The sequence below is a fragment of the Pelophylax lessonae genome, assembly GCF_965119305.1.
Source record: "Pelophylax lessonae genome assembly, chromosome: 1".
Classification (NCBI taxonomy): Eukaryota; Metazoa; Chordata; class Amphibia; order Anura; family Ranidae; genus Pelophylax; species Pelophylax lessonae.
In genome coordinates this window covers 117,479,585-117,504,669 of record NC_138768.1, presented here as the reverse complement: position 1 = coordinate 117,504,669, position 25,085 = coordinate 117,479,585, and the positions used below count along the sequence as shown (strand labels likewise).

General features: G+C 45.4%; 1 protein-coding gene across 1 annotated transcript in view; it reads right to left on the bottom strand.

Moving 5' to 3' along the window:
• The window catches only part of CENPK (centromere protein K), a 153,125-nt gene that overhangs the window by 82,231 nt on the left and 45,809 nt on the right, over positions 1-25,085 (bottom strand). The window contains exon 6 of the mRNA XM_082269108.1: positions 1,544-1,590. Coding sequence (XP_082125234.1) covers positions 1,544-1,590 — 47 coding nt within the window. The remainder of the gene's footprint in view (positions 1-1,543; positions 1,591-25,085) is intronic.

The following is a 25,085-nucleotide window of genomic DNA, read 5'->3' as shown; positions in this document are numbered from 1 at the left end:
TACCCCTGGGACTTCCCATGGGTGTAGCCAGAAGTTATTTTCTGCCTAGTGTCCTCTCCTGTAGGGGGCAGTATAACCCAATGGTCAAGAATGACAGGAGCTGTGTTTGTCAATGAGCAAAAGAGAAAATTGAGCGGCTATAGCAGAGAGAGGGAGTATACCCCCTGGGACTGCCCACGGGTGTAGCCAGAATTATTTTCTGCCTAGTGTCCTACTCCTGTAGGAGGCAGGATAACCCAATGGTTATCAATATCAGGAGCTGTGTCCGTCAATGAATGAAAGAGAAAGGTAATTTATTTCAGTATTTCAATTCAAAAATTGATACTCATTTATAGATTCATTACACACAGTGATATATTTCAAGCATTTCTTTTTTTAAATTTTGATGATTATGGCTTATAGCTTGTGAAAACCTTAAATTAAGTATCTCAGAAAATTAGAATATTACATAAGAATCTGGTTTTACATGAATAAATAAAAAAAGGATCATTGTAAGCACTCATCTCAGTGATAAGTCCCCGTTCACACTGGGGCGACCTGTGAGGCGACCTGGTCGCCTCACAGGTCGCCGTAGGTCGCCTTCCATAGGGAAGCTGCAGACCCGTTCTAATAGGAGCGACACAAGTCGCTCCGACTTAGAAAAAGGGTCCGGAGCTTCTTTGGGGCGACCCGGAGCGACCGTCATAGACTTCAATGTTATGAAGTCCGTGCCGGCCGCTCCGAGGTCGCGGCGTGCTGCTCGCACCGTGACCTCGGAGGTCGCCCCTGGAAGTCGGATCGCCCCAGTGTGAACGGGGCCTAAATGGTTTCTCAACACTCTGATACATTTGCAGGAGATCTTGTTCTGGTTCTGTTGAATACAACAGACATACTGATTAGACCACCAGGTGAAACTAAAGGAAAGAGAAAAAAAAAGAAAACAAATGCAGCAACCACATCTAAGATTTGGTAAGCTGTAATATAATAAATGTTTATTTTTTAGCTTAATACCACTTTAAACATGCTGTACTTTTACAGCACCAGCACATAAGTAGAAGAGGGCACTTGTGAACTCTGCACTGTCTGATGATGTTCAGCCTTGAAATATTTCAGTAGGATCCCAGGCAATCTAAAAACAAGGTGTTACAGTGTAATAACTAGTTCCACGTAAACACAGAAAACCAAGGACAAAAGGCTTCATAAAAATAAACATGATATCATACTGACAGGTCAGGAGTTTCATTAGGCAATTTCCAGTGATAATAAAAGAAAACTCTATTTTTATGAACTGTGACATGAGCTCATGAAACGCTGGTAAAAATGTGTCGTGTTGCGCTGCTACGCTAGCTGACGTCAGCCAAGCAAAGTATGTTTTCTGGACAATTTACTGCTGGAGCACTAAAAGGAAGTGGCTGAGCGGAGTTCTGCTTATAGAAACGATCCTGTGGAAAAGTCAACCTAATCAATAAGTATTCTAACAGGAAAGAAAATTGGTTCATATTCTTCCCAACACAAGCCTGCCAATAAACCATACAGCTTATGGGAAATCCAATGAGAGGGTTACCTCTTCTTTTCCAGCGGCTAGCAGAATATCCTGGTTCTGGGAGATTACTAAGAAACATAAAATAAATAGTAGTTAATATTTTCGTTTCCATGGGAACATATTGACAGAAGACAGCTTCTCAATTTCCTCACTGTCTATGAAATCAAGACACATGTGAACCGTGCCAAGAATGACAGCATCACCCACAATGTTGGATGTCACAAATAAGTGAAGGACCTTAACCATGGAGGCCTTTTAATTGGGAAGTAGCTGGTATTTTCCAACCCACGTTAAAAAGGCTAACAAGGAAAAATTGATTAATGGATTTTTTTTTTTCTATGATCTTAGAATTTGGAAGAGGATGCAATCTATTCTTGTTAAATCTTCTCACTGTCTCCATAAAATCACATGTATGCTCATCAGATTGTTGAGGTCATCGGATAAAGGGCAGGTCTTATGGGAAACATTACTAAAATATTTAGGCCAGAGTGAGCCAGACACAAAGCAGCACAGAAGCAGCTCTACGTGAACAATTAAACAGCTCAGGAAAATATTAGAGCACACATTTTTTACCCATGGATTCACTAGACCGTTAAGGTTATTGGGTTGTGATTAAGAAAAGAAACAAGATTTGTTTATAAGCAAGAAAGGCTTTAACCACTTCAAGACCAGGTCCTTTCTAGAAAATTACTTAGAACCCCCAAATAATATATAAATATATATTTTAGCAGAGACCCTACAGAATAAAATAGTTGCAATTTTTAAGGTCACACAGTATTTGCGCAGAGGTTTTTAAAATGCAATTTTTTTTTTTAAAGAAAAAATACACTATAATGAAAATAGATGCAAAAAAACACAAAATATAACCCAATTTGTGGTAAAATATAAAAATCTGATGTTATACCAAGTGAATAGATACCAAACATGTCACACTTTAAAATTGCGCTAGCTCGTAGAATAGTAACAAACTACAATACATACAATTCTCCTCATCAGTGGCCATCAGAGCAGCATATTATTGCCCATCAGTGCAGCATATCAGTGCCCATCAGTGCAGCCTTATTAGTAAGATTACTCCTTTCTTTTAGGATATTTGGACTTGTGTTTGCTGCCACTGATTGTAATTATAGGTGTAGCGAGGTTTTCCTCTTATACAAGTTGTAAAAGACTGCTGCTGGACATTTTAAGGAACTCGGCTCCATCTAGTGGCCAAACTGCCACACTGCAGCTTTGTGATTTTCATCAGAAGTTTCTAGTGGCCAAACTGCCACACTGCAGCTTGGTGATATTAATCAGACGTTTTTATACTACGATACCCACAATTCAGTTGGAATACCAGGGTGCATCGCTTCATCGCACAGCCTTTTGGGGGAGGCTTTATAAAGGAAGGGAGGAGCCAGGCTCTCTCTCTTGTCTCCACACACAACAGCTAGAAGGAAGCAAGTGCTGTGGGCTGATGCTGTGGACTAGGCCTGAAGCCTGGGCCTGAAGTGACTGAGTGGAAGCATTTCATCTTCAGTAAAGGAGCCTTCCCAGAGAACCCATTGATGCTCTGCAGAGACTGGTGTTGCCCACATCTAACCACAAAGCGCGGCTGGTGACAGAAATCGGAGGTGGAGAGCTCCTGAAGAAAGAGGCTGTTTGGTGAGCAGGGCACTTGCCCAAATCTGATTCTCGCTTGGAAGAAAGTAACTTTAGCCGGTGCTAACTACACTTCAGATAGTACACAGTACACTCAGCGGACTAGTGCACCTTCCAGGAGACTAAGCATTTAAATACAAGTACATAAGGTGTCAGGGGCCTATATATGCACCACTAAGAAGATTCATACGCCCAATTACGCAGTAACATTGCGGGTGACAATAACCTTTTTTTTTCTCACCCTTTTTGAGTATATATATCCTTACTTTTGGATTACAAATAGCTTGTGCACCAACGATTGCTAGCGAAGATTCCAAACCAAAAGGAAGGAACTGTGTGTGGGATTCAAATAGGTTCTGCCTACCTGATACAAGAGACTAGACGTGTGTAAAGTATAGCCTGAATTGGGTAAAAGAAAGCCTATGAGTTATCTTTTAGTTGCATAAGTATACAAAAATATCTATCTTAATCATATTGTTTATTATTGTGTCAATAACTTTATCTTTCTTAGTTGACTCTTGTGATGTCTTTTGGAGTCAACTTGTACTTTAACTCTCAGTAAAGCTACTTTGGTTAAGCAAAAGTCTGTGTGTTGCACCTTGTGTCACCCAGAGGGACTGCGGCTGGAGAAAGGTAACAAGTTATTATTACTTATTGGGGTGATATATCCTGAATTGTGTTCTCCTGTAGCCATTTGGTATTCTAGTCCCATTTCGTGTCAGTTGTGCCTAGGGAGGGTTCGAGCCAATTTCAGGGGTTGGTAGGCAGGACGTAGACCCAATAATCTAATCAGCAGCTCCTGCGGGGGTGGTGCTACACGTGGGGGCTCGTCTGGGATATCTACGGTCCTGCAACAGTCCCTCTCAGTGACAAAATCCCTGTTCGCACAGAAATGGACCTTGCCGCTGCAGCCCGGTGGTGCAGAGAAGAAAATGTCCTTATTGGCCATGGTCTGGTGATTGGAATCAAAGGAGAGAACTGGACAGAGGAACAACTACTATCAGTTCTGAGAACATACTCCAAGGACAGGAAACTTTGGGTGATGGACATGAGGACAGATACCACCAATCAACACACCTACGCATTGTGTGAATGGAAGAAGGGGGTCCCAGATCACTTCAAGGGCACCAGCATAAAAACTATAGATCAAGTAGAGTTATTCCTGATACATCCAGAAGGTTCAGAGGAAGACCCTATACCCACTACTACAGGGGGACTGAGCACAGAAGAAAGTGCCAAAAAGGAGGAATTCAGTGCACCACCTTTGACTACCCTTAGCTCAGAACTATGCGCTGTCCTGGGGGAAATAGTAGCCAAATGTAACAAGGATCCTCCAAACTATCTGATGACTGGATACAGGAAGCTCAGGACATTTTCTGGGAAGCAACCTGTACCTTCAGTGGAAGATGGATTCGAGGAGTGGCTAGATAACGCTACTCAGGCCCTGGAGGAGTGGGAGATACCAGAACAGTATAAGAAGCAGCGAATCACAGAGAGTTTGAAGGGGCCTGCATTGGAGGCCGTACGCAACCTCAAGCTAAGTAAGAAGGATTGTACTGCACAAGACTATCTGGATATTCTACAAGATGTGTTTGGTCGTACAGAAAAGGTTACTGAACTTCTTTACCAACTGGAGCACTGTTACCAGAAGGAAGGAGAAAAACTGTCTGAATTCATCGGGCGTCTGGATAGGATCATACATCAGATTCTGTTAAAAAAAGGGTTGGATCCCCGGAAGGTGGATGAGACTCGATCTGTTGCGAACTCGCCAGGACGGTGGCATTCTGGAATACCCTGATCTGATCAGGATGGTCCGGGAAGAAGAGGTCATGTTGGATAACAAAAGGAAGTGATAAGTGCAGAAGAAGGCGACTCACAAGTTGAGCTCTTAAAGACTCAGGTGTCACAGCTAATAGAAATGGTATCCATCCTGAACAGTCAGGCATCTGCTCTATCCAATAGAAACACAGAAGAGAAGCCCGCTAAACACCCTAGTTCCAGTGTTGAACCAGAACAGAAACCTAGGAGGCCGATAACCTGTTTCAATTGTGGAGTGGTAGGGCATGTCAGAGGAGTATGTCCCAGTCCAGAGGAGGCTGCCTCCAAACACCGAAAGCCGGCGGAAAAACTTCAGAGGGTTCCGGTGAAGGAGTCAACCAGGCGCCCAACAGTTTTAACGGACTCCGAGAGTTTGAGTTTAACCGCATGCCTCATGGGTTGTCAGGAGCCCCAGCCACCTTCCAAAGACTGATGGAGAGAACTGTTGGGGATATGAACCTGATAGAGGTACTGGTATACTTGGACAATATTATTGTGTTCCGCAGAACCCTAGAAGAGCATGAAGAGAGGTTGGAAAAGGTCCTAAAGAGGTTATATGAAGAAGGCCTGAAACTTTCTCCGGAGAAGTGCCAGTTTTACCAGTCCTCGGTCCATTACCTGGGTCACATTGTGTCTGCAGGAGGAGTGTCCAACGACCCAGAGAAGCTGGATGCTGTTACTTCCTGGCCGAGGCCCACAAATGTGACTGAGCTCCGATCATTCCTGGGTTTCTGCTCCTATTACAGGAGATTTGTGGAAGGGTTTGCCAAAATTGCCCGACCCCTCAATGAATTACTCAGAACCGAAGGGGAAGATGATGTTCCAGAACTAGTTAAACCAGTGAAACCCGCCATGGAGCCTAGAAAGCCTAAGGAATCTATTCAGGATCAGTGGACCTCGAAATGTGAGGAAGCCTTCATTCAGTTGAAGAAGAGCCTGACCACTGCCCCTGTGTTGGCCTACGCAGACCCCTCAAAACCCTACGAACTACATGTCGATGCCAGCAGAGATGGGCTAGGTGGGGTGTTGTACCAGGAGCATGACGGTCACCTGCGGCCCGTTGCTTATATGAGCAGAAGTCTGATACCTTCCGAGAGGAATTACCCCACACACAAGCTGGAATTCCTGGCCTTGAAGTGGGCTGTAGTAGACAAACTGAAAGATATATATGGAGCAGAATTCATAGTCAAAACGGATAATAATCCACTTACCTACCTGCTGACCACTGCCAAACTGGACGCTACAGGACATAGGTGGTTAGCCGCTCTCTCTAGCTTTATGTTCAGTTTAAAATACCGACCAGGTGTTGGGAATAGGGATGCAGACGCCCTCTCCAGAAGGTCTCATGCCCCCAACGATCCTACTAAAGAATGGGCCCACTTGACCTCGGAGGGAGTGCGCGCCCTATGTCAGGGAACGGAATTTCGATCCAGTGGAGGAGCAAGAGCCGAAGAGATTGGGGTCTCAGCTGCTGGAGTACCCAGGTGTTATTGCAGGGTGACCCAAGTTGAAGAAGAAGGTTTGCCTAGGCTATCGAAAGGGGACTTGAGGAAGGAGCAGTTAAAAGACCCTTTAGGGAAACTTTTGCTGAAGGCCATGGAGACTCAGCGCCCTGAGCTGCTTCTAACAGACTCCCCTCGGGAAGCCCGATTGTTGCATAAAGAACGGGACCGGCTACAGATACGCCAAGGGGTGGTCTACCGAAGGGGTCCCTCTGATGATCTGGAAGAGAAGTGGCAACTGTTCCTACCAGCAAAATTTAGGGAAGGAGTCTTGGCTGCTCTCCATGACAATCATGGTCATCTGGGGCCTGAAAGGACTTTCCAACTTGTGAGAGACAGGTTTTACTGGCCCTGTATGCGGGGTGAAGTTGAAGGATACTGTCGTTCTTGTGCTCGCTGCATCCAGAGGAAAACTTTGCCACGTCAAGCAGCCCCAATGGGCCATCTGCAAAGTCAGGGGCCTATGGAACTGGTGTGCATTGATTTCCTTTGCCTGGAGCCTGACTTGAGTGGTCAAGGGAATGTCCTTGTGGTAACAGATCATTTCTCCAGATACGCCCAGGAGTTTCCAACAAAAGACCAGAAAGCCACAACAGTGGCCAAAGTATTAGTGGAAAAGTTCTTTGTGCACTATGGTTTACCGCAACGCCTCCATTCAGATCAGGGAAGAGACTTTGAAAGCCGGCTCGTTAAGAAGTTGCTAGACTTGTTAGGCATCCAAAAGACTAGGGACTACTCCCTACCACCCACAAGGGGATGCTCAGCCTGAACGGTTTAACCGGACTCTTTTGAACATGTTGGGGACCCTGAGCTCAGAAAAGAATCAGCACTGGAGTAAACATGTAGCTGCCATCGTACATGCCTACAATAGTACTGTCAGTGATGTTACAGGATACTCCCCATACCGATTAATGTTCGGGCGGGAGGCTCGGCTGCCAGTGGACTTGGCTTTCGGCATATCACCTGATCACACCTCAGCAGCATCTCACAAGGGGTATGTGGACCGGTTGAGGAAGAGCCTAAAAACGGCCTACGAAAAAGCCCAAGTCTCATCTGATCAACGGGGGCTGAGAAATAAAAGAAACTTTGACCTGAAAGTTAGGATCCAGGATTTGCAGCCAGGAGATAAAGTGTTGTTGAGGAACTTGGGTATCCCTGGGAAACACAAGTTGGCTGACCGTTGGAAATCCCAGCCCTATGTCATCTGTAAGCAGCTGCCAAACCTTCCTGTGTATCAGATTAGGCCGGAAGGGAGAGTGGGCCCACTGAAGACTTGGCATAGGAACCACCTATTACCTCTCTCAGAAGCAGTTTGCCTACCTCCTGACCCAGTCTCACATGAAGTCCCTTCAACGTCTCAAGGGCACAGGCCAGTTACCAGATCTCAAACAGCATTTCCAGATGTGAGGGATGAAGATTCTCCAATTGAAGATCTGGAAGATGAAGAGGAGGTACCTGATTGGATGTGGTCATCTCAGTTACCAGAATCCACGACTGCGTACCTGTCTTCATCCGAACTGGTTGAAAGAGGAACCCTTCGGGCAGAAGCTCCTGAATTTGTGCCTTTCCACATGCTTACAGAAGTAGCTGATGGTGAAGATCCTGAGGAGGAGGTTGCACCTTTCTCTGAAGAAGAATTAACTGCTTCTGAAACCCCAGAGTCCAATGCGTTGGGACAAGAGGAGGAAGCTCTTGAAGAATCCCCAGGAGCGGCTGGTTCCAGCACTTCTAAGATTGTGACTCCCAAAGAACAGAGGGAAAGAAGAGTCATTCACCCACCCAAAAGACTAACTTACGACCAATTGGGGGAATGCTCGGAAGAAGCTGTCCTTACTTCTAAGAGAACTCTTGATCAGCCTAGTTCTTCCACTGCAGATTTAGTGGAGGACAACCCTAGCTCACCCCCAGGCACATCTGTACAAGCCACTCAAGTGTCGGGGGTTTGTGAACAGAATTACCTTTCCTTCCCCGACAATTGGTGGGAGGTTCCTATGTTGAACCTGTGTTGTAATATGCAGTTAAGTTTGAACTCTGCTTAAGAAAAGGAAGATGATTCCCTGTTATGCATATGTTAATGTTCTTTTTGTGTACTGCCAACATATGCACTGGAGTACATGCTGTTGTCCTCTTTGGGGACCAAAGTTTCTCAAGTGGGGGGAGTGTGTAGCGAGGTTTTCCTCTTATACAAGTTGTAAAAGACTGCTGCTGGACATTTTAAGGAACTCGGCTCCATCTAGTGGCCAAACTGCCACACTGCAGCTTTGTGATTTTCATCAGAAGTTTCTAGTGGCCAAACTGGCACGCTGCAGCTTGGTGATATTAATCAGACGTTTTTATACTACGATACCCACAATTCAGTTGGAATACCAGGGTGCATCGCTTCATCGCACAGCCTTTTTGGGGAGGCTTTATAAAGGAAGGGAGGAGCCAGGCTCTCTCTCTTGTCTCCACACACAACAGCTAGAAGGAAGCAAGTGCTGTGGGCTGATGCTGTGGACTAGGCCTGAAGCCTGGGCCTGAAGTGACTGAGTGGAAGCATTTCATCTTCAGTAAAGGAGCCTTCCCAGAGAACCCATTGATGCTCTGCAGAGACTGGTGTTGCCCACATCTAACCACAAGCGCGGCTGGTGACAGAAATCGGAGGTGGAGAGCTCCTGAAGAAAGAGGCTGTTTGGTGAGCAGGGCACATGCCCAAATCTGATTCTCTCTTGGAAGAAAGTAACTTTAGCCGGTGCTAACTACACTTCAGATAGTACGCAGTACACTCAGCGGCCTAGTGCACCTTCCAGGAGACTAAGCATTTAAATACAAGTACATAAGGTGTCAGGGGTCTATATATGCACCACTAAGAAGATTCATACGCCCAATTACGCAGTAACATTGCGGGTGACAATAACCTTTTTTTTTTCTCACCCTTTTTGAGTATATATATCCTTACTTTTGGATTACAAATAGCTTGTGCACCAACGATTGCTAGCGAAGATTCCAAACCAAAAGGAAGGAACTGTGTGTGGGATTCATATAGGTTCTGCCTACCTGATACAAGAGACTAGACGTGTGTAAAGTATAGCCTGAATTGGGTAAAAGAAAGCCTATGAGTTATCTTTTAGTTGCATAAGTATACAAAAATATCTATCTTAATCATATTGTTTATTATTGTGTCAATAACTTTATCTTTCTTAGTTGACTCTTGTGATGTCTTTTGGAGTCAACTTGTACTTTAACTCTCAGTAAAGCTACTTTGGTTAAGCAAAAGTATGTGTGTTGCACCTTGTGTCACCCAGAGGGACTGCGGCTGGAGAAAGGTAACAAGTTATTATTACTTATTGGGGTGATATATCCTGAATTGTGTTCTCCTGTAGCCATTTGGTATTATAGTCCCATTTCGTGTCAGTTGTGCCTAGGGAGGGTTCGAGACAATTTCAGGGGTTGGTAGGCAGGACGTAGACCCAATAATCTAATCAGCAGCTCCTGAGGGGGTGGTGCTACATAGGCTTATTTCACTTATTGGTATAATGACCAGGAAGTCCAGAGTCATTATACAAATAAGTGAAATAATCAGTGGCACCAAACGCAAGTCAAAATATCTTATAAGATTGGAGTAATCCTACTAACCCAGTGACATATTGCGATAGCACATTTGAGGTGAGCAATTCCAAAATATTATTGAAATCGTATACAATTAAAAGTCTTAATTGTATATAATGCAATTCAATATGCTTGCTCAAGGACAAGGATGTTTAAAGAAATGAAATTATATTATTGACATGATGCCTGTCATCCCTGGGGGCAGAGGAGGGTATGTGGAGCATTAGGCTGCAGTGCCACACTTATTAGCATTGGCGGCCGTCGGGCCAGTTGAATTAAAGCGGAGTTCCACCCATTTTTAATAGGTTGGATTACATAGATGTATGTAATCCCCTTTAAAACGACTTTTACCAATGGAAACTTTTTTTTTTTTTTGCTAGTAAATACCTTAAAGTGGAGTTCCACCCAGTTTAAGTTTTTTTTAATAAAAATACCCCCGGGACAGTCAGGGCTAGTACATTCCACAATGGCTAGCCTCTGATCTGTCCCGGGTTGCACTTACCTTTTAGGACAAATACTTACCTTGAAAAAGTATTGTCCAGCGCAGCCATCTCAGGTGTGGTTACCAGTACCAGTCTTATGGGGTGAATTGGGCCAGAGGGCAGGGTCCAGGAGACAAATCAGTCTGGCAACCCCATAAAGCGGGCACACTGCTACTTACCGGTATGATAATACCGGCCGGTCAGGACATTCAGACAGACTGCAGGCTGCCGACCACACTTTAAGTGGAGTTCCACCCATTTTCGTAACTTTAGATCTATTTAATCCCCTTTAAAACGACTTTTACCAATGGCAACTTTTTTTTTTTTATTTGCTAGTAAATACCTTAATTTCTGCTTTATTCCTCCTCTCCTCACTTCCGGGTCCGATCGGCGATGACGTCATTCGGCGATTCGCAGTGTGTGCTGGGATGTATTCCATGCCAGAAATCTCGCAGTATTACCCAGGAGCTGTGCTGTACTGTGTGTATTCAGGCCATGACCTGCCCTGCCTCCTCTCAGTGAGTTGTACTGTATGCATTGTATTCAGGCCGTTCTCTGCCCCGCCTCCGCCCCGCCTCCTCTCAGTGAGCGAGGACTGAAAGCATTATATCCTCACTGAGCTCACTGAGAGGAGGCGGGGCAGAGGCAGGGCAGAGCACGTCCTGAATACAATGCATACAGTACAACTCACTGAGAGGAGGCAGGGCGGAGGCGGGGCAGGTCACGGCCTGAATACACACAGTACAGCTCAGCTCCTGGGTAATACTGGGTGAGCGGAAGCCAGTGGAGGGCTTGACAGAGAGGAGCAGCGGACACTGAGCGATTGGTGAGGTGGATGAGTCTGGCGGCAGCATTCATGAATCGGGACCATCACCCTTTAAAGTGAAAGGTCTTACACCACCCCAAAATGAGCTTGTAAGTGGACCGGGGACAGTCGCACGTTGGAAGGAAGAACTTTACCGGAGGGTAGGAAAGAAACTTGATCTTGAAGCCGGACCGAATGACCATGTGGACCAACTTGTCTTGTACCAGCGGAGTCCACGGGTCCGGGAACCAGCAAAGATGCCCCCCCCACCCAGATACGGGTGAGGGTGCACCTTCATGCTGAAGGGGCTTCGTCCGCGGGTCTGGAGAAGCTTGCTTTTGACTTAATAGGCCAAGTGTGCTTGGATCCACCAGAGGAGGCCCCGAAGGGCACTGATCCCTTGTCAGTCGACCCTGAGGGATGAAAAAACTTCTTATGAGCCAAGGAGGGGGGCCCAAGTCTACAACAAGGGGCTTTGCCCTTAGTAGCCTGCGGAAAGGTACTCTTCCCCCCCCTCCCCCTGTGAGACCTTTAGGGATGTCATCCAGGGTAGCACTAAACAGGCGATCTCCTTGAAAGGGAAGATCAGTCAAGGCCTTTTAAGAAGTCTGGTCCGCAGACTAGCATTTGAGCCAAAAGATACGCTGAAGGACCACTGCTGAAACAGAGAGCCGAGCCATTAGGGGAGTCGCATCCAAAGAGGCATCACAGATAAACTGCAACCCCTGGACCAGCTGGCCCACCAGATCAGCAAAGGCAGGGGGGGAACTACTTCCCCTTCAGGTCACAGGGCATAAACCTAGCCCATTCAGTCAGAGTCTGCGACACCAGGGCAATGGTGAATATCGACCTCAGTGCTGAACCAGCCAGGGTTTGCATATTCCAGGCCACAGCCTCCGCCTTAAAGGCCAGGGACTTCTCAACCGGAATCATGGTTGCATTGTTCAACCTTTCTTTGCTTCCTTCACACTACTAATTAAGGGGAGTGGTTAATTGGTCACAGGTGCTTCAGGTCCTATATAACTTTCTGCAGGACTAATTTCTGAGCTTGCCACCTTTTTGCTTGCTGGATCTCTGACAAGTGGACCTTGACTTAAGTGGCGAGTTAAAAACTCGAGTTTAAAACAGGATATTGGAACAGGAGTCTTCTGACCAGTAAGTAACATGTGAAATTTTATATTAGTTGTATTATTGTTGTAACCGGGAAAATGTGTGCTAGCAAGATTGAAGGTTTTGTGCAGTGCACAGTGTGCCGCATGTATACAATAATGGATCAACCACTCCAGGATGGATACCGCTGCGATATATGTGAGCAGGTTGCTCTTCTGGAAGCTCACATTAGAGATCTGGAAGAGCAAATTGCAACACTGGGCAGAACTGACAACCTGAGCAGGTGGCTAGTGGGGTTAATGGGGAAGGTTAAGTCAGGATTATCAGGTATGAAGATGCGTTAATACAGTCAGAGGGAGTGGTAGGTGCTCACAGAAAAGGAAGGCCAGCACGGATTCATTGGGCAACTATGTGGCAAATGATGTTTAATGTTGATAAATGTAAAGTTATGCACTTGGGGGCTAAGAATATGCATGCATCATACATACTAGGGGGAGTAGAACTGGGGACTTTTTCAGTTTTTTTATTTGATATGTTTTTATGGCAGAAAGTAAAAAATATTGTTCCTTTTTCAATATTGCTGGTCTTTTTTAGCTCAAAAAATAAAAAAGCGGTGATCAATTACCACCAAAAGAAAACTCTATTTGTGGGAAAAAATGACATAAAATGAATTTGAGTACAGCGTTGCCCTGTGAATAATCAGTGAGTGCTCAAAAATCCACCATTTCTGTGTAACTCCACAAGATTATGCTTTCCACATAGGAAGTATATGATCTGCAGCATCAATGGGAAAAGACCTTCTAATCTCTCTTCCGCTTCTTGAGGCCAGGGTAAGCATCATACACCATCAACCAAATACTGACTGTCAGATTTGCAAGAATCCATTTACATATTCAAGAGTAGATCTCATCAGGTAAAAAAAAAATATTATATATATATATATATATAGTATGTGCAAAACTTTTCAGCATAGTCATGCAAATATATATTGCACATTTTTATAAAGGGGCATACATTCTCAACACAAAGTCTATCTAAAAACTACATTTCAATAGTTTACTTCCAAATTTACACAGATAGGTCTGCTGCTGAACATTTTAAAGCAAGTCTTTTTCCCCCTTTCACTAAAGGTCACATCAGCATGCAGCTCTGCATGAAATCATCTTACATTCATTAGATAAACAAACTTTTGTTGCCTTTATTTACAATTACTGTGTTTCCACTTCCTGGTAGAGTGAGGCACTGGTGATGTACAACTGGCCTCACAAAGACATCCTATGAAGACTCCATCACCAGTGCCTTCCTGGGAACTCTCAATCAATGCAAAATTTCATGAGATGTCAGGGAAAGACATTTTTTGTGCCCCCAGACATGTTCCCCCATGTGCCCCCCATGTTCCAGGAGGCTACCGCAGATTTCCACAAAAATCTGGGGCAAATTGTGATTGTGTAAATTGAGATGGATTTATCTGCCCTTAGTGAAAATGGCCACCGTGAGAAGAATGGAGAGGAAAAGAAAAATGTTATGCAAAGAATGAAACGGCTCTAATTATCTACAAGTAACTGTTTGTGAATTGCTATTATTAAGCCTCATGCACACAGGACGTTTAAAAAACCCCAGCACTGCAGTCAGGAAAAGGCAGGGCTAAAAACTCGCTTTTAAGCGCGTTTTTTGAAAAATGTTTTAAAAAGTCTATACGTGTTTTGGAGTGCTTGAGCATTAGTGTTAGTTAAAAAAAAAAAAATACTCCCTTTAATTTACACTATCCTATAAAATGTAAAAATGCCTGGAAATGCTGTAACATGCTTTTAATCGTGTTTATAGGTGTTTTGTGTTATTACAGCCAAAGAGCCTCTGCTCCAGGGCGCCAAGGCAGTCGTCTTTTTTTACTGCCTCTAAGCGCTTATGCCTCCAAACTCCTGTAAATGTTTATGTGTGCATGTACACATAGGCTAACATGGAGGAGAGTTCAGAGGCAGTAAAAAAAAAAAAATGCCAGATGCCCCTAAAAGCAGCTGCAAAAATGTCCTGTGTGCATGAGGCCTTAAAGGAGTTGTAAAGGCAGAAGGTTTTTTTCATCCTAATGCATTAAGATAAAAAGCCTTTTGTGCGCAGCAACCCCCTAAATGCTTACTTGAGCCCCATTTCTATCCAGCGATGTCTACGAGTCCTTTGTCCATCCAAGACTCTCCCTTCGGATTGGCTTAGACACAGCAGCAGTGCCATTGGCTCCTGCAGCTGTCAATTAAAAACAGTTAGCCAATCGGAAGAGAAAGGGGATGGGTCTGAGCGTCAGCTCCATCTCTGAATGGACACACGGAGCTGCAGCTCAGCTCGGGTGCCCCCATAGCAAGCTGCTTGCTATAGGGGGCACTCGATAGGAGGGAGGGGCTAGGAGCAGCAATGAGAGACCCGAGAAGAGGAGAATCCAGGCTGCCCTGTGCAAAACCAACTGCACAGAGGAGGTAAGTATTATATGTTTGTTATTAATATAAAAAAAAAAAAAAAGGAGACTTTGCAATCACTTTTTACCATTTCTAAAGGTGTCTTTGTTGAAGGGTGAAATTTCCATTTTTTTTTTAATTAGTTTTATTTTAATCAAAAGAATGTACAGTAGGACAAACTTTCAAAACGTAAACCTGACTAATGCCACCAATAACTGAAAAGTCATAGCATACTCCAACAGCAGAGAGTTAAAAACAGAAGGTTTCACCTCACCCATAATTTAATACCTCCAGAAAGTTACCTAACTAAATATTACTGATATTAAACAGAATTTATAAAGCGCCAACAGTTTGTGCAGCGCTCTACAAAATAAAGAGACAGAACAGTAACAATACAATTCAATAGAAGAGGAATAGGAAGGCTCTGCTCATAGAGCCTACAATCTAAAAAGGAGGGGCAAGTGATACAAAAGGTGATCGCTATAAGAGCTGAGCTGTTGGAGAAGGTTAAAGTACAGTTTTTAGCTGGGGACAGGGTAACCTTCCCTGCAGAGATGAGTTTTCAGGGCTCTCCTAAAGGTGGACAGAGTAGGAGATAAACAGACAGATTGGAAGTCCTGGAGGTGAGCATTGGAAGAGGAGATGAGGGAGTTAAAGAGGAAGTAATCCCTCCCCAAAAAAAAAAAAAACCCTGTAAGGCAAAGGCATAATGAGCTAGTATGCATCGCATACTAGCTCATTATGAAAATGAAATACTTAATTTAGAACGAAGCCCCTGCAGTGCCGCCCGCTCAGCGACAGGACGGCCGACATGTTCGGCTGTCCTGCTTCAAGGTTCGCGTCCTCCGGCCATATGATTGGCCGGAGGCGCGATTACATCACTCCCACGCATGCACGCGGGAGCCGCTGTTTCACGGCACAGGGCTCTGAAGGAACGCCATGGCTGGCCGTTCCTTCAGAGCGTATGCTTCGATGACGTCATCGGCTGCATTAAAAGTAAATATCTCCTAATCGGTGCAAGTTTAGGAGATATTTAAAATACCTATAGGTAAGCCTTATTAAAGGCTTACCTATAGGTACAAGTTCCAAGAGAGGGTTTACAACCACTTTAAAGAACAAGAGGTCTTGGGAGGAGCTAAGTGGATGATTTGGGTGGTATTTCCAGAGGATATTGGTGATGTAGTTGGAGGCAGAGTTGTGGATGGTTTTGTATGTTATAGTTAGTATTTTGAATTTTATACGTTAGGCTAATGGAAGCCAGTGGGGGGGATTGAAAGAGTGGGATGGCAGCCCCAGATCAGTTAGTATAGTGGAATTCATAATAGACTGAAGGGGGAATAGTCTGTGTAGATGTAGACCTGTGAGAAGAGAGTTGCAATAGTTGAGGTAGGAAATAAGCAGGTAGTGGATTAGTTGTTTTGTGGTATCATTAGTTAAGAAGGAACACAGTATTAGAAATGTTATAAAAGTTAAAGTATATGTGAACCCTGACCTTGTAAAACAACCCATTCAACTTAAAATAGAAATACATTTCCAAACATTTGTGTATATATACTGTATATTTAAAAAAACATCATAAATACCTTTTTTTTTTTTTTAAGTGATCACATACTCTCTGTTCTCAGCTGCATAAGAAGCTCAGAGAGCTATGGGAGGAGAAACAGCAGGACACTGAAGTTTCCAGTGAATGGCTGTGCAAGGGGAGATCATGTCAGCACAAGTGTAACCATTGGAGGAGAGCAGGCAAAGATCTCAGCACAGCCAGCGAACTGACTACACAGGGCTTTCATGCAGGAACACCAGGGTTTTCACACAAGGGAAGAAATACAAAGTTAGGGCCGGTTCACACTGATGCGATGCGGGAACCCTGCCAATCTACTGCGGGTTCCCGCATCGCATTCCCAGCACAGGCAGATCACACTGCCATATGCGAATCGCTGGGGGTGTCAATTCAAAGTTGACAGTGCAATCTGACATTTGGACATGAATCAGATCGCATTGGTGTGAACCACCATGCAATCCGATTCTGCTGCGGACCCAAAAAAGGTCCTGTGCGTGTTCAGTCCGAATCAGATGCGATTCAGCCATACAATCTGTATGGCTGAATTCGCATCGCACAGACATGGCATGTGATTTTCAGAGCAGTGCACTCCGAATCACATGCGATGTCTGCCATTGCAGATGTGTGAACCGAGCATTAAACATGATAATTTTTCATACAAGCACGTTGTACAGCAGGCATACATCAGGATATGAAATGTTGGGTTAGCATATTCTTCAGGACAGCAATATTTAGTCAGTGATTGGATGTGGGGCCCAAAAAAATTGATTTTTGTAAGATCTTACTGTAAAATCCTTTTCTCTTAGCTCATTGACAGACGTAGTCCTCTTGATTAATATCAAATTGGGTTATGCTGCCCTCTACAGGAGTAGGACTAGGCAGAAAGAAAAACGTTCTGGCCACACCTTAGGGGCAGTCCCAGAGGGTATATCCTCTTCCTGTCTGCTACAGGAAATCAGTTATGTCACAAAGCAGTGTCAGAGACTTTAACCCAACCCAACTCAAAAGTAGAGGGGCGGGTACTACGTCTGTCAATGAGCTAAGAGAAAAGGATTTTACGGTAAGATCTTACAAAAATCCATTTTTCTCTGTCGCTCATTGACAGACGTAGTCCTCTTGATTAATATCAAAAGCACTGCCACAAATGAGGGGTGGGAACAGAATCAAAATTCAGAAGGCCCAACCGGAGCCAACCAGAAGTATCAAGGGACTCATCGAGCAAACAGATGAGACCTACCCAACAAACCCTCGAGGTAGACCAACAGTCTCCTCAAACAGTGGCCTGCAGGAACCTTGCGGCCAAAGGAGGCATCTGACGATGCCATCACATCAACCTTATACAATCTTGTAAAGGTATGAACCGACGACCAAGTAGTCGCCTTAAAAACCTGAACCACTGACGCCTGATGGCGGAAGGCCCAGGAAGCACTAAGCGCCCGAGTAGAGTGCGCCTTAACAGGGAACGGGGGATCCCGACCCTTAAATAGAATAAGCCTATACCACCGCCTGTCTGATCCATCTAGAGATGGTCGCGACAGAAACACGCAACCCCTTCTTAGGGCCATCCGTGATCACAAACAGTGAATCCGTATTATGAAATGAATCCGTAGTATTCAAATATACCCTGATCACCCGAACTACATCCAAGGAATGCAACGCGAATTCTCGAGGATGACTGGGCTTAGGACACAGGGAAGACAATACAATGTCCTTATTTAAATTAAACTCTGAAACCACCTTAGGAAGGAAGGATGGTTTCGGACGAAGAACAACCTTATCCCTCTGAACCACCAGATATGGGGAACAACAGGATAATGCAGCCAGTTCTGACACCCTGCGTGCAGAAGTGATAGCCACCAAGAAGGCCACCTTCTGGGATAAAGTAAGCAAGGGAATCTCCCTGATATTTTTAAAAGGAGGTTTCTGAAGAACCGACAACACCAAATTAAGATCCCAGGGTGGTAAAGGCGCACGCACTGGCGGAGCCAGGTGTCGCACCCCCTGAAAGAAATTCCGCACCAAGGAATGAGTAGCCAAAAGCTTCTGAAAGAAGATTGCTAATGCTGAAACCTGACCCTTGATAGCACTCAAGGCCAGCTTCTGCTCAACCCCCTGTTGCAGAAAAGCCAAGATTCGGTTCACCGAATAAGAACGTGGAGGAAACCCAAGAGATTCACACCACGCGATATAAGACTTCCATGTGCGATGATAGATCTTTCTGGAAGTCACTTTCCTCGCTTTAATTAGAGTAGGAATAACTGAAGCTGACAATCTCTTGTCCTTCAGCACCTGGCTCTCAACCGCCAAGTCGTTAAGCCAGCGATCGTAAAGCAGGATGGAAGATCGGTCCCTGCGACAGCAGATCCTCCCTGAGAGGAAGTCGCCAAGGAACGTCTGCGACCTGCCTGACCAGGTAGGCGTGCCAGGCCCGACTAGGCCCGTCCGGAACTACCAGGGTAACTGGGATTCTCTCCACCTCTATCCTGCGAAGAAGCTTCGGCAGCAACTTGAGAGGAGGAAAGGCATACAGTAGCTGATACTGCCCCCACGGGGCGATCAGCGTGTCTGCGGCGTCTGCTAGAGGATCGTGGGAGCGAGCCACAAACCTCCGCACTTTCCTGTTGAGCCGAGATGCCAACAGATCCCATTCGGGGTGCCCCAACGGAGGCACAGTTGGTGGAATACCTCTGGATAAAGAGATCATTCCCCTTGATCCAGAATCTGACGGCTGAGATAATCTGCCTGCCAATTCACCCCCGGAAAGAATACCGCAGAGAGAGCTGGAACAATCGTTCCGCTCAACGAAAAATGCTGGCCACTTCTATGGCCGCCAGGACACTCCTGGTGCCCCCTTGATGATTGACATAAGCCACTGCTGTGGCATTGTCCGACTGGATCCGCACCGGGCTGCCCCGGAGCTGCTCGGTCCAATGAATCAGACAAAGTCTGATCGCTCTTAGTTCCAATACATTTATCGGTAATCCTGAACTCTTCCAGGGACTAAAGCCCCTGAGCAGATACCTGCTTTGTACCCCCACAGAGAGAGAGAGAGACCCCAAGGGCTCACCACCTGATGCAGAGAAGTTTCCTATCAAACTGCTGTCAGCGTTGTCCTATGCAGACTGGGAAGTCCTGTACTAGGTTTCCCGGGTGAAAGGAAGTGGCTCCGCCCCCTGTGCACGCCTTCCGGCGTTCCCAGCTACTCCTCGAGGTCGGCTGGGCACATCAAACATGGCCGCCTCCATGCAGGAGACAATAGGCTACGAAAAAATGGCAGCCTGCGTGACCTGCGGCCGGCCTGTGTAGGCAATGCAGACGTGCGGTCTACAACAAAATGGCGGCAGACTGCCGATCTAGCGTGGCTCCTCCAGTGCAGCGGCCTGTGAACGGCTCTGGAAAGGCTGATGGCGGCCTGTCGGCCTGCGGGAGCATGGCGATAGCTACAGTCTGAGGTAGGCTATAACCTCCTTTGCTCTGGATGCTTTATATGTTTACTATAGTAAATCGAACCAGGCTTCCTTGGATCAATCTGCTGGAGAAACCAAGGCTGCTGAAGTGTCAGCTCCCAAACCAAGCCTGCTGGAGTGTCAGCTCCTAAACCAAGGTTGCTAGAGTGTCAGCTCCCAAACCAAGGTTGCTTTAGAGTGTTAGCTCCCAAACCAAGCCTGCTGGAGTGTCAGCTCCCAAACCAGATCACACTATCACAGGAGATATGTGAACATGTTATAGGCTAAACGGGGAACCTTAATGTCAGAAAAGGATCCGACCATACACAGAGGGGCCCGTATCCCAAAAACCCCACAGGGGGGAAGGGGGAACATTTACTCACCATACCGGAACTGACGGGCACCCTCTCTTCACAGTACCCTCTCCACCGAGGTGGGGGGCTGTCGACAAATACGGACGGCGTGACTCTGCTGGTTCTTGGCGTCCAAGCGAGACGTTTAACTCGCAGGGTCAGTCCCCGTCCAATGGGACTATGTCGCGGCCGACCCAGCGCGGAGCTATGGTCTGCACGCGCTCGTAGGCTGAACCGGGGTGACCACTGGATCTCAACATCCAGCCCGTCGCCCGGCTCCAGCATACTTACTTGAATGTGTCGCGGCCGACCCAGCGCGGAGCTATGGCCTGCGCATGCTCGTAGGCCGGCTGGGGTGACCACTGGATCTCAACATCCAGCCCGTCGCCCAGATCCGGCATAATTTGCTTGAAGATCTCACAGGAACAACTAGAGAGACAAAAGCTGCCTAAAAAAAGAAAAAAAATTTCTAAAAAATCTTGCCAGGACCAAAGATCCCAGCAAGGAACTAAGGTCCTTACTCCTGACTAGACAGAAAAAAACTGATTTCCTGTAGCAGACAGGAAGAGGATATACCCTCTGGGACTGCCCCTAAGGTGTGGCCAGAACGTTTTTCTTTCTGCCTAGTCCTACTCCTGTAGAGGGCAGCATAACCCAATTTGATATTAATCAAGAGGACTATGTCTGTCAATGAGCGACAGAGAAATAAATATTTGAATCTAGGATTACACTCAACACCCTGGCATGCGTGGAGGGACATACAGTGCATTGCGAAAGTATTCAGCCCCGTTGAACTTTTTGACCTTTTGCCACATTTCAGGCTTCAAACATAAAGATATAAAAAACTGTAATTTTTTGTGAAGAATCAACAAGTGGGACACAATCATGAAGTGAAACGAAATTTATTGGATATTTCAAACTTTGTTAACAAATAAAAAACTGAAAAATTGGGCGTGCAAAATTATTCAGCCCCTTTACTTTCAGTGCAGCAAACTCTCTCCAGAAGTTCAGTGAGGATCTCTGAATGATCCAATGTTGACCTAAATGACTAATGATGATAAATAGAATCCACCTGTGTGTAATCAAGTCTCTGTATAAATGCACCTGCACTGTGATAGACTCAGAGGTCCGTTTAAAGCGCAGAGAGCATCATGAAGAACAAGGAACACACCAGGCAGGTCCGAGATACTGTTGTGGAGAAGTTTAAAGCTGGATTTGGATACACAAAGATTTCCCAAGCTTTAAACATCCCAAGGAGCACTGTGCAAGCGATAATATTGAAATGGAAGGAGTATCAGACCACTGCAAATCTACGAAGACCTGGCCGTCCCTCTAAACTTTCAGCTCATACAAGGAAAAGACTGATCAGAGATGCAGCCAAGAGGCCCATGATCACTCTGGATGAACTGCAGAGATCTACAGCTGAGGTGGGAGACTCTGTCCATAGGACAACAATCAGTCGTATACTGCACATATCTGAAGAGTGGCAAGAAGAAAGCCATTTCTTAAAGATATCCATAAAAAGTGTTGTTTAAAGTTTGCCACAAGCCACCTGGGAGACACACCAAACATGTGGAAGAAGGTGCTCTGGTCAGATGAAACCAAAATCAAACTTTTTGGCAACAATGCAAAACGTTATGTTTGGCGTAAAAGCAACACAGCTCATAACCCTGAACACACCATCCCCACTGTCAAACATGGTGGTGGCAGCATCATGGTTTGGGCCTGCTTTTCTTCAGCAGGGACAGGGAAGATGGTTAAAATTGATGGGAAGATGGATGGAGCCAAATACAGGACCATTCTGGAAGAAAACCTGATGGAGTCTGCAAAAGACCTGAGACTGGGATGGAGATTTTTCTTCCAACAAGACAATGATTCAAAACATAAAGCAAAATCTACAATGGAATGGTTCACAAATCAACATATCCAGGTGTTAGAATGGCCAAGTCAAAGTCCAGACCTGAATCCAATCGAGAATCTGTGGAAAGAACTGAAAACTGCTGTTCACAAACGCTCTCCATCCAACCTCACTGAGCTCGAGCTGTTTTGCAAGGAGGAATGGGCAAAAATTTTAGTCTCTCGATGTGCAAAACTGATAGAGACATACCCCAAGCGACTTACAGCTGTAATCGCAGCAAAAGGTGGCGCTACAAAGTATTAACTTAAGGGGGCTGAATAACTTTGCATGCCCAATTTTTCATTTTTTTATTTGTTAAAAAAAGTTTGAAATATCCAATAAATTTCGTTCCACTTCATGATTGTGTCCCACTTGTTGTTGATTCTTCAAAATAAATTACAGTTTTCTATCTTTATGTTTGAAGCCTGAAATGTGGAAAAAGGTCGAAAAGTTCAAGGGGGCCGAATACTTTCGCAATGCACTGTATAGTTTTACTATGGATCTCGATGGTAAAGTTAAGAGGGGTAGGCTCAGTTTTAGACAGGTTGAGTTTGAGGAAGTGGTGCAATATCCATATTGATATGTCACCAAATTAGAGGTGCAGGGGCATTTTGGACACCCAGCACATATCCCTTTAAGGAGGACTGGGCAACCTCCAGGCTAACCTGCCCCATATCTATCTATTAGAATGCATGTGCTCCCACTATGGAGACTCTCATAAATTTAGAAGGGTTAGGACTGCAAGAAATACAGGGTACCGTGAGGGGGGCCTTGCAGCTCACGCATGCGTTTGCAAATGTGTGCTAACTAAACCCCTGTTTTTAACAAATACTGTTGGACAGGTTAATTTGGTTGGTAAGCAGACTGGTTGGTGAGTTTAGCTGGGGATTTTCTCAGGTTTGGACTTTCATGCGTTTGTCCTTCCATGTGCTCCTTGCTGTAAAGGCCAGTTATAGATGGGGGCAAGGTCATCTCTTTGTTACTGGTGTAAATATTGGTGAGGGGGACACACTGAACACCTTTGTTGCCATTGTGCTGTGTGCCCCTGTGCCTTTAACGAGGACTGGGCTACCTCCAGGCTCACCTGCCCCCAATATATCCATTATAATGCATGTGCTCCCAGTGTGGAGACTCTCATAAATTTAGAAGGGTTAGGACTGCAAGAAATACAGGGTGCCATGAAGAGGCCTTGCAGATTACGCATGTGTTTGCAAATGCATGCTAACTAAACCCTTGTTTTTAATGCATACTGTTGGACAGTCAGTTTGTAAGCAGACTGGTTGGTGAGTTGATCTGGGAATTTTCTCTGGTTTTGTCTTTCATGCGTTTGCACTTCCATGTGCTCCTTGCTGTGAAGGCCAGTTTTAGATGGAGGCATGGGCCATCTCTGTTACTGGTAAGCCTAAAGTGATACTAAAGTCTTGTTTTAAAAAAATAAATAAAAATAAACACGTTATACTTACCTGCCCTGTGCAGTGGATTTGCACAGAGTAGCCCTAACCCTCCTATTCTCAGGTATCTCTCTTCGGTGCCCCTGGCCCCTCCCTCCTATTGAGTACCCCCACAGCAAGCAGCTGGTTATGGGATCACCCGAGCCGAGCTGCAGCTCCCTGTGTCCATTCAGACATGGAGCAGCCGCCTGGACCCTCCCCCTATCTATCCTCATTGGCTGACTGGCTTTGATTGACAGCAGCGGGAGCCAATGGTGCCGCATTGCTGTCACAGCCAATTCGGAGGGGAGTCCCGTGCAGCGGAGGCACTCGTAGAACATCGCTGGATCTAGATGGGGCTCGGGTAAAATTTAGGGAGGCTCTGTACACAGAAGGCTTTTTATCCTATAGAATGTGTTAAGATAAAAAAAAAAAAAAAAAAAACCTTCTGCCTTTACAATCACTTTAAGAGTAGAGAGACAGATTGGGTGTCATTGGCATAGAGGTGGCATGGAAGCTGTGAGAGGTTATAAAACTAGCCTAGGTAAGAGGTGTAGAGAGAATAGAACACACAGACAGACAGCAGGACAGAGCCTTGGGATACCCCAAATGGAAGGAGTAAAAGGAGAGGAGGATATGACTGGCTGGTTGGTAAGTAGTGACTGGAAATCGCTTTGCTTCTTTGATCTGCGTTTGCCCTTCCAGTGCTCCTTACTATTAAGACCAGTTATAGGTGGGGGAGGTGACCACTTTTTGCAATATCGTATAACGTTTATATTGGTCAGGCAACGCACTGTCACCTTTGCTGCCATTGTGCTATGTGCTGGGTGTTCAGTGTGACCCTGTGCCTTTAAAGGAGGGGTGGGCACCCTCCAGTCACCTGTCCTCCATCTATCTCATCAGAATGCATGTGCTCTCACTGTGGAGACTCTTAGAGTTTCTTTCTGTAGAGTTAGGGACTGCAGATATCAGGGTGCCTTGTCGCGGCCTGCAGCTTACGCATCTATTTGCAAATGTGTGCAACTAAACCCCTGTTTTTAACGCATACTGTTAGACAGGTTAATTTGGCTGGTTGCTGGCTGGTTGGTAAGTAGTGACTGGAAATCCCTTTGAGGAGGATATGAAGTTGTAGGTGACACTGAAGGTGCAATGAGATACATAGGAGGAGAACTAGGAAAGAGCAGAGAAAGAGCAGAGAACAATATCATGGCATGTGTACATTGTCAGTGGCAATAGACTGAAACAAAGGGAAAAGAGTCACAAATGGGCCCACCAGGTGCGTAAGAGAAGGTGTAAACTCCAATAGAACACATCAAGTGTATCCTCAACATAGAGCAGAAGTCTATCTATCTCTGACCATTTCAATAGTGGTTAAGCCTGGGTTATCCAGCCACTGCCCCCATTTTTTTTAAAACTTAGAGGAGGCTCCTTAATGCAAATATATATTCTTCTCCATCAACAGATATCCTGTATGCCAATTTAGTCA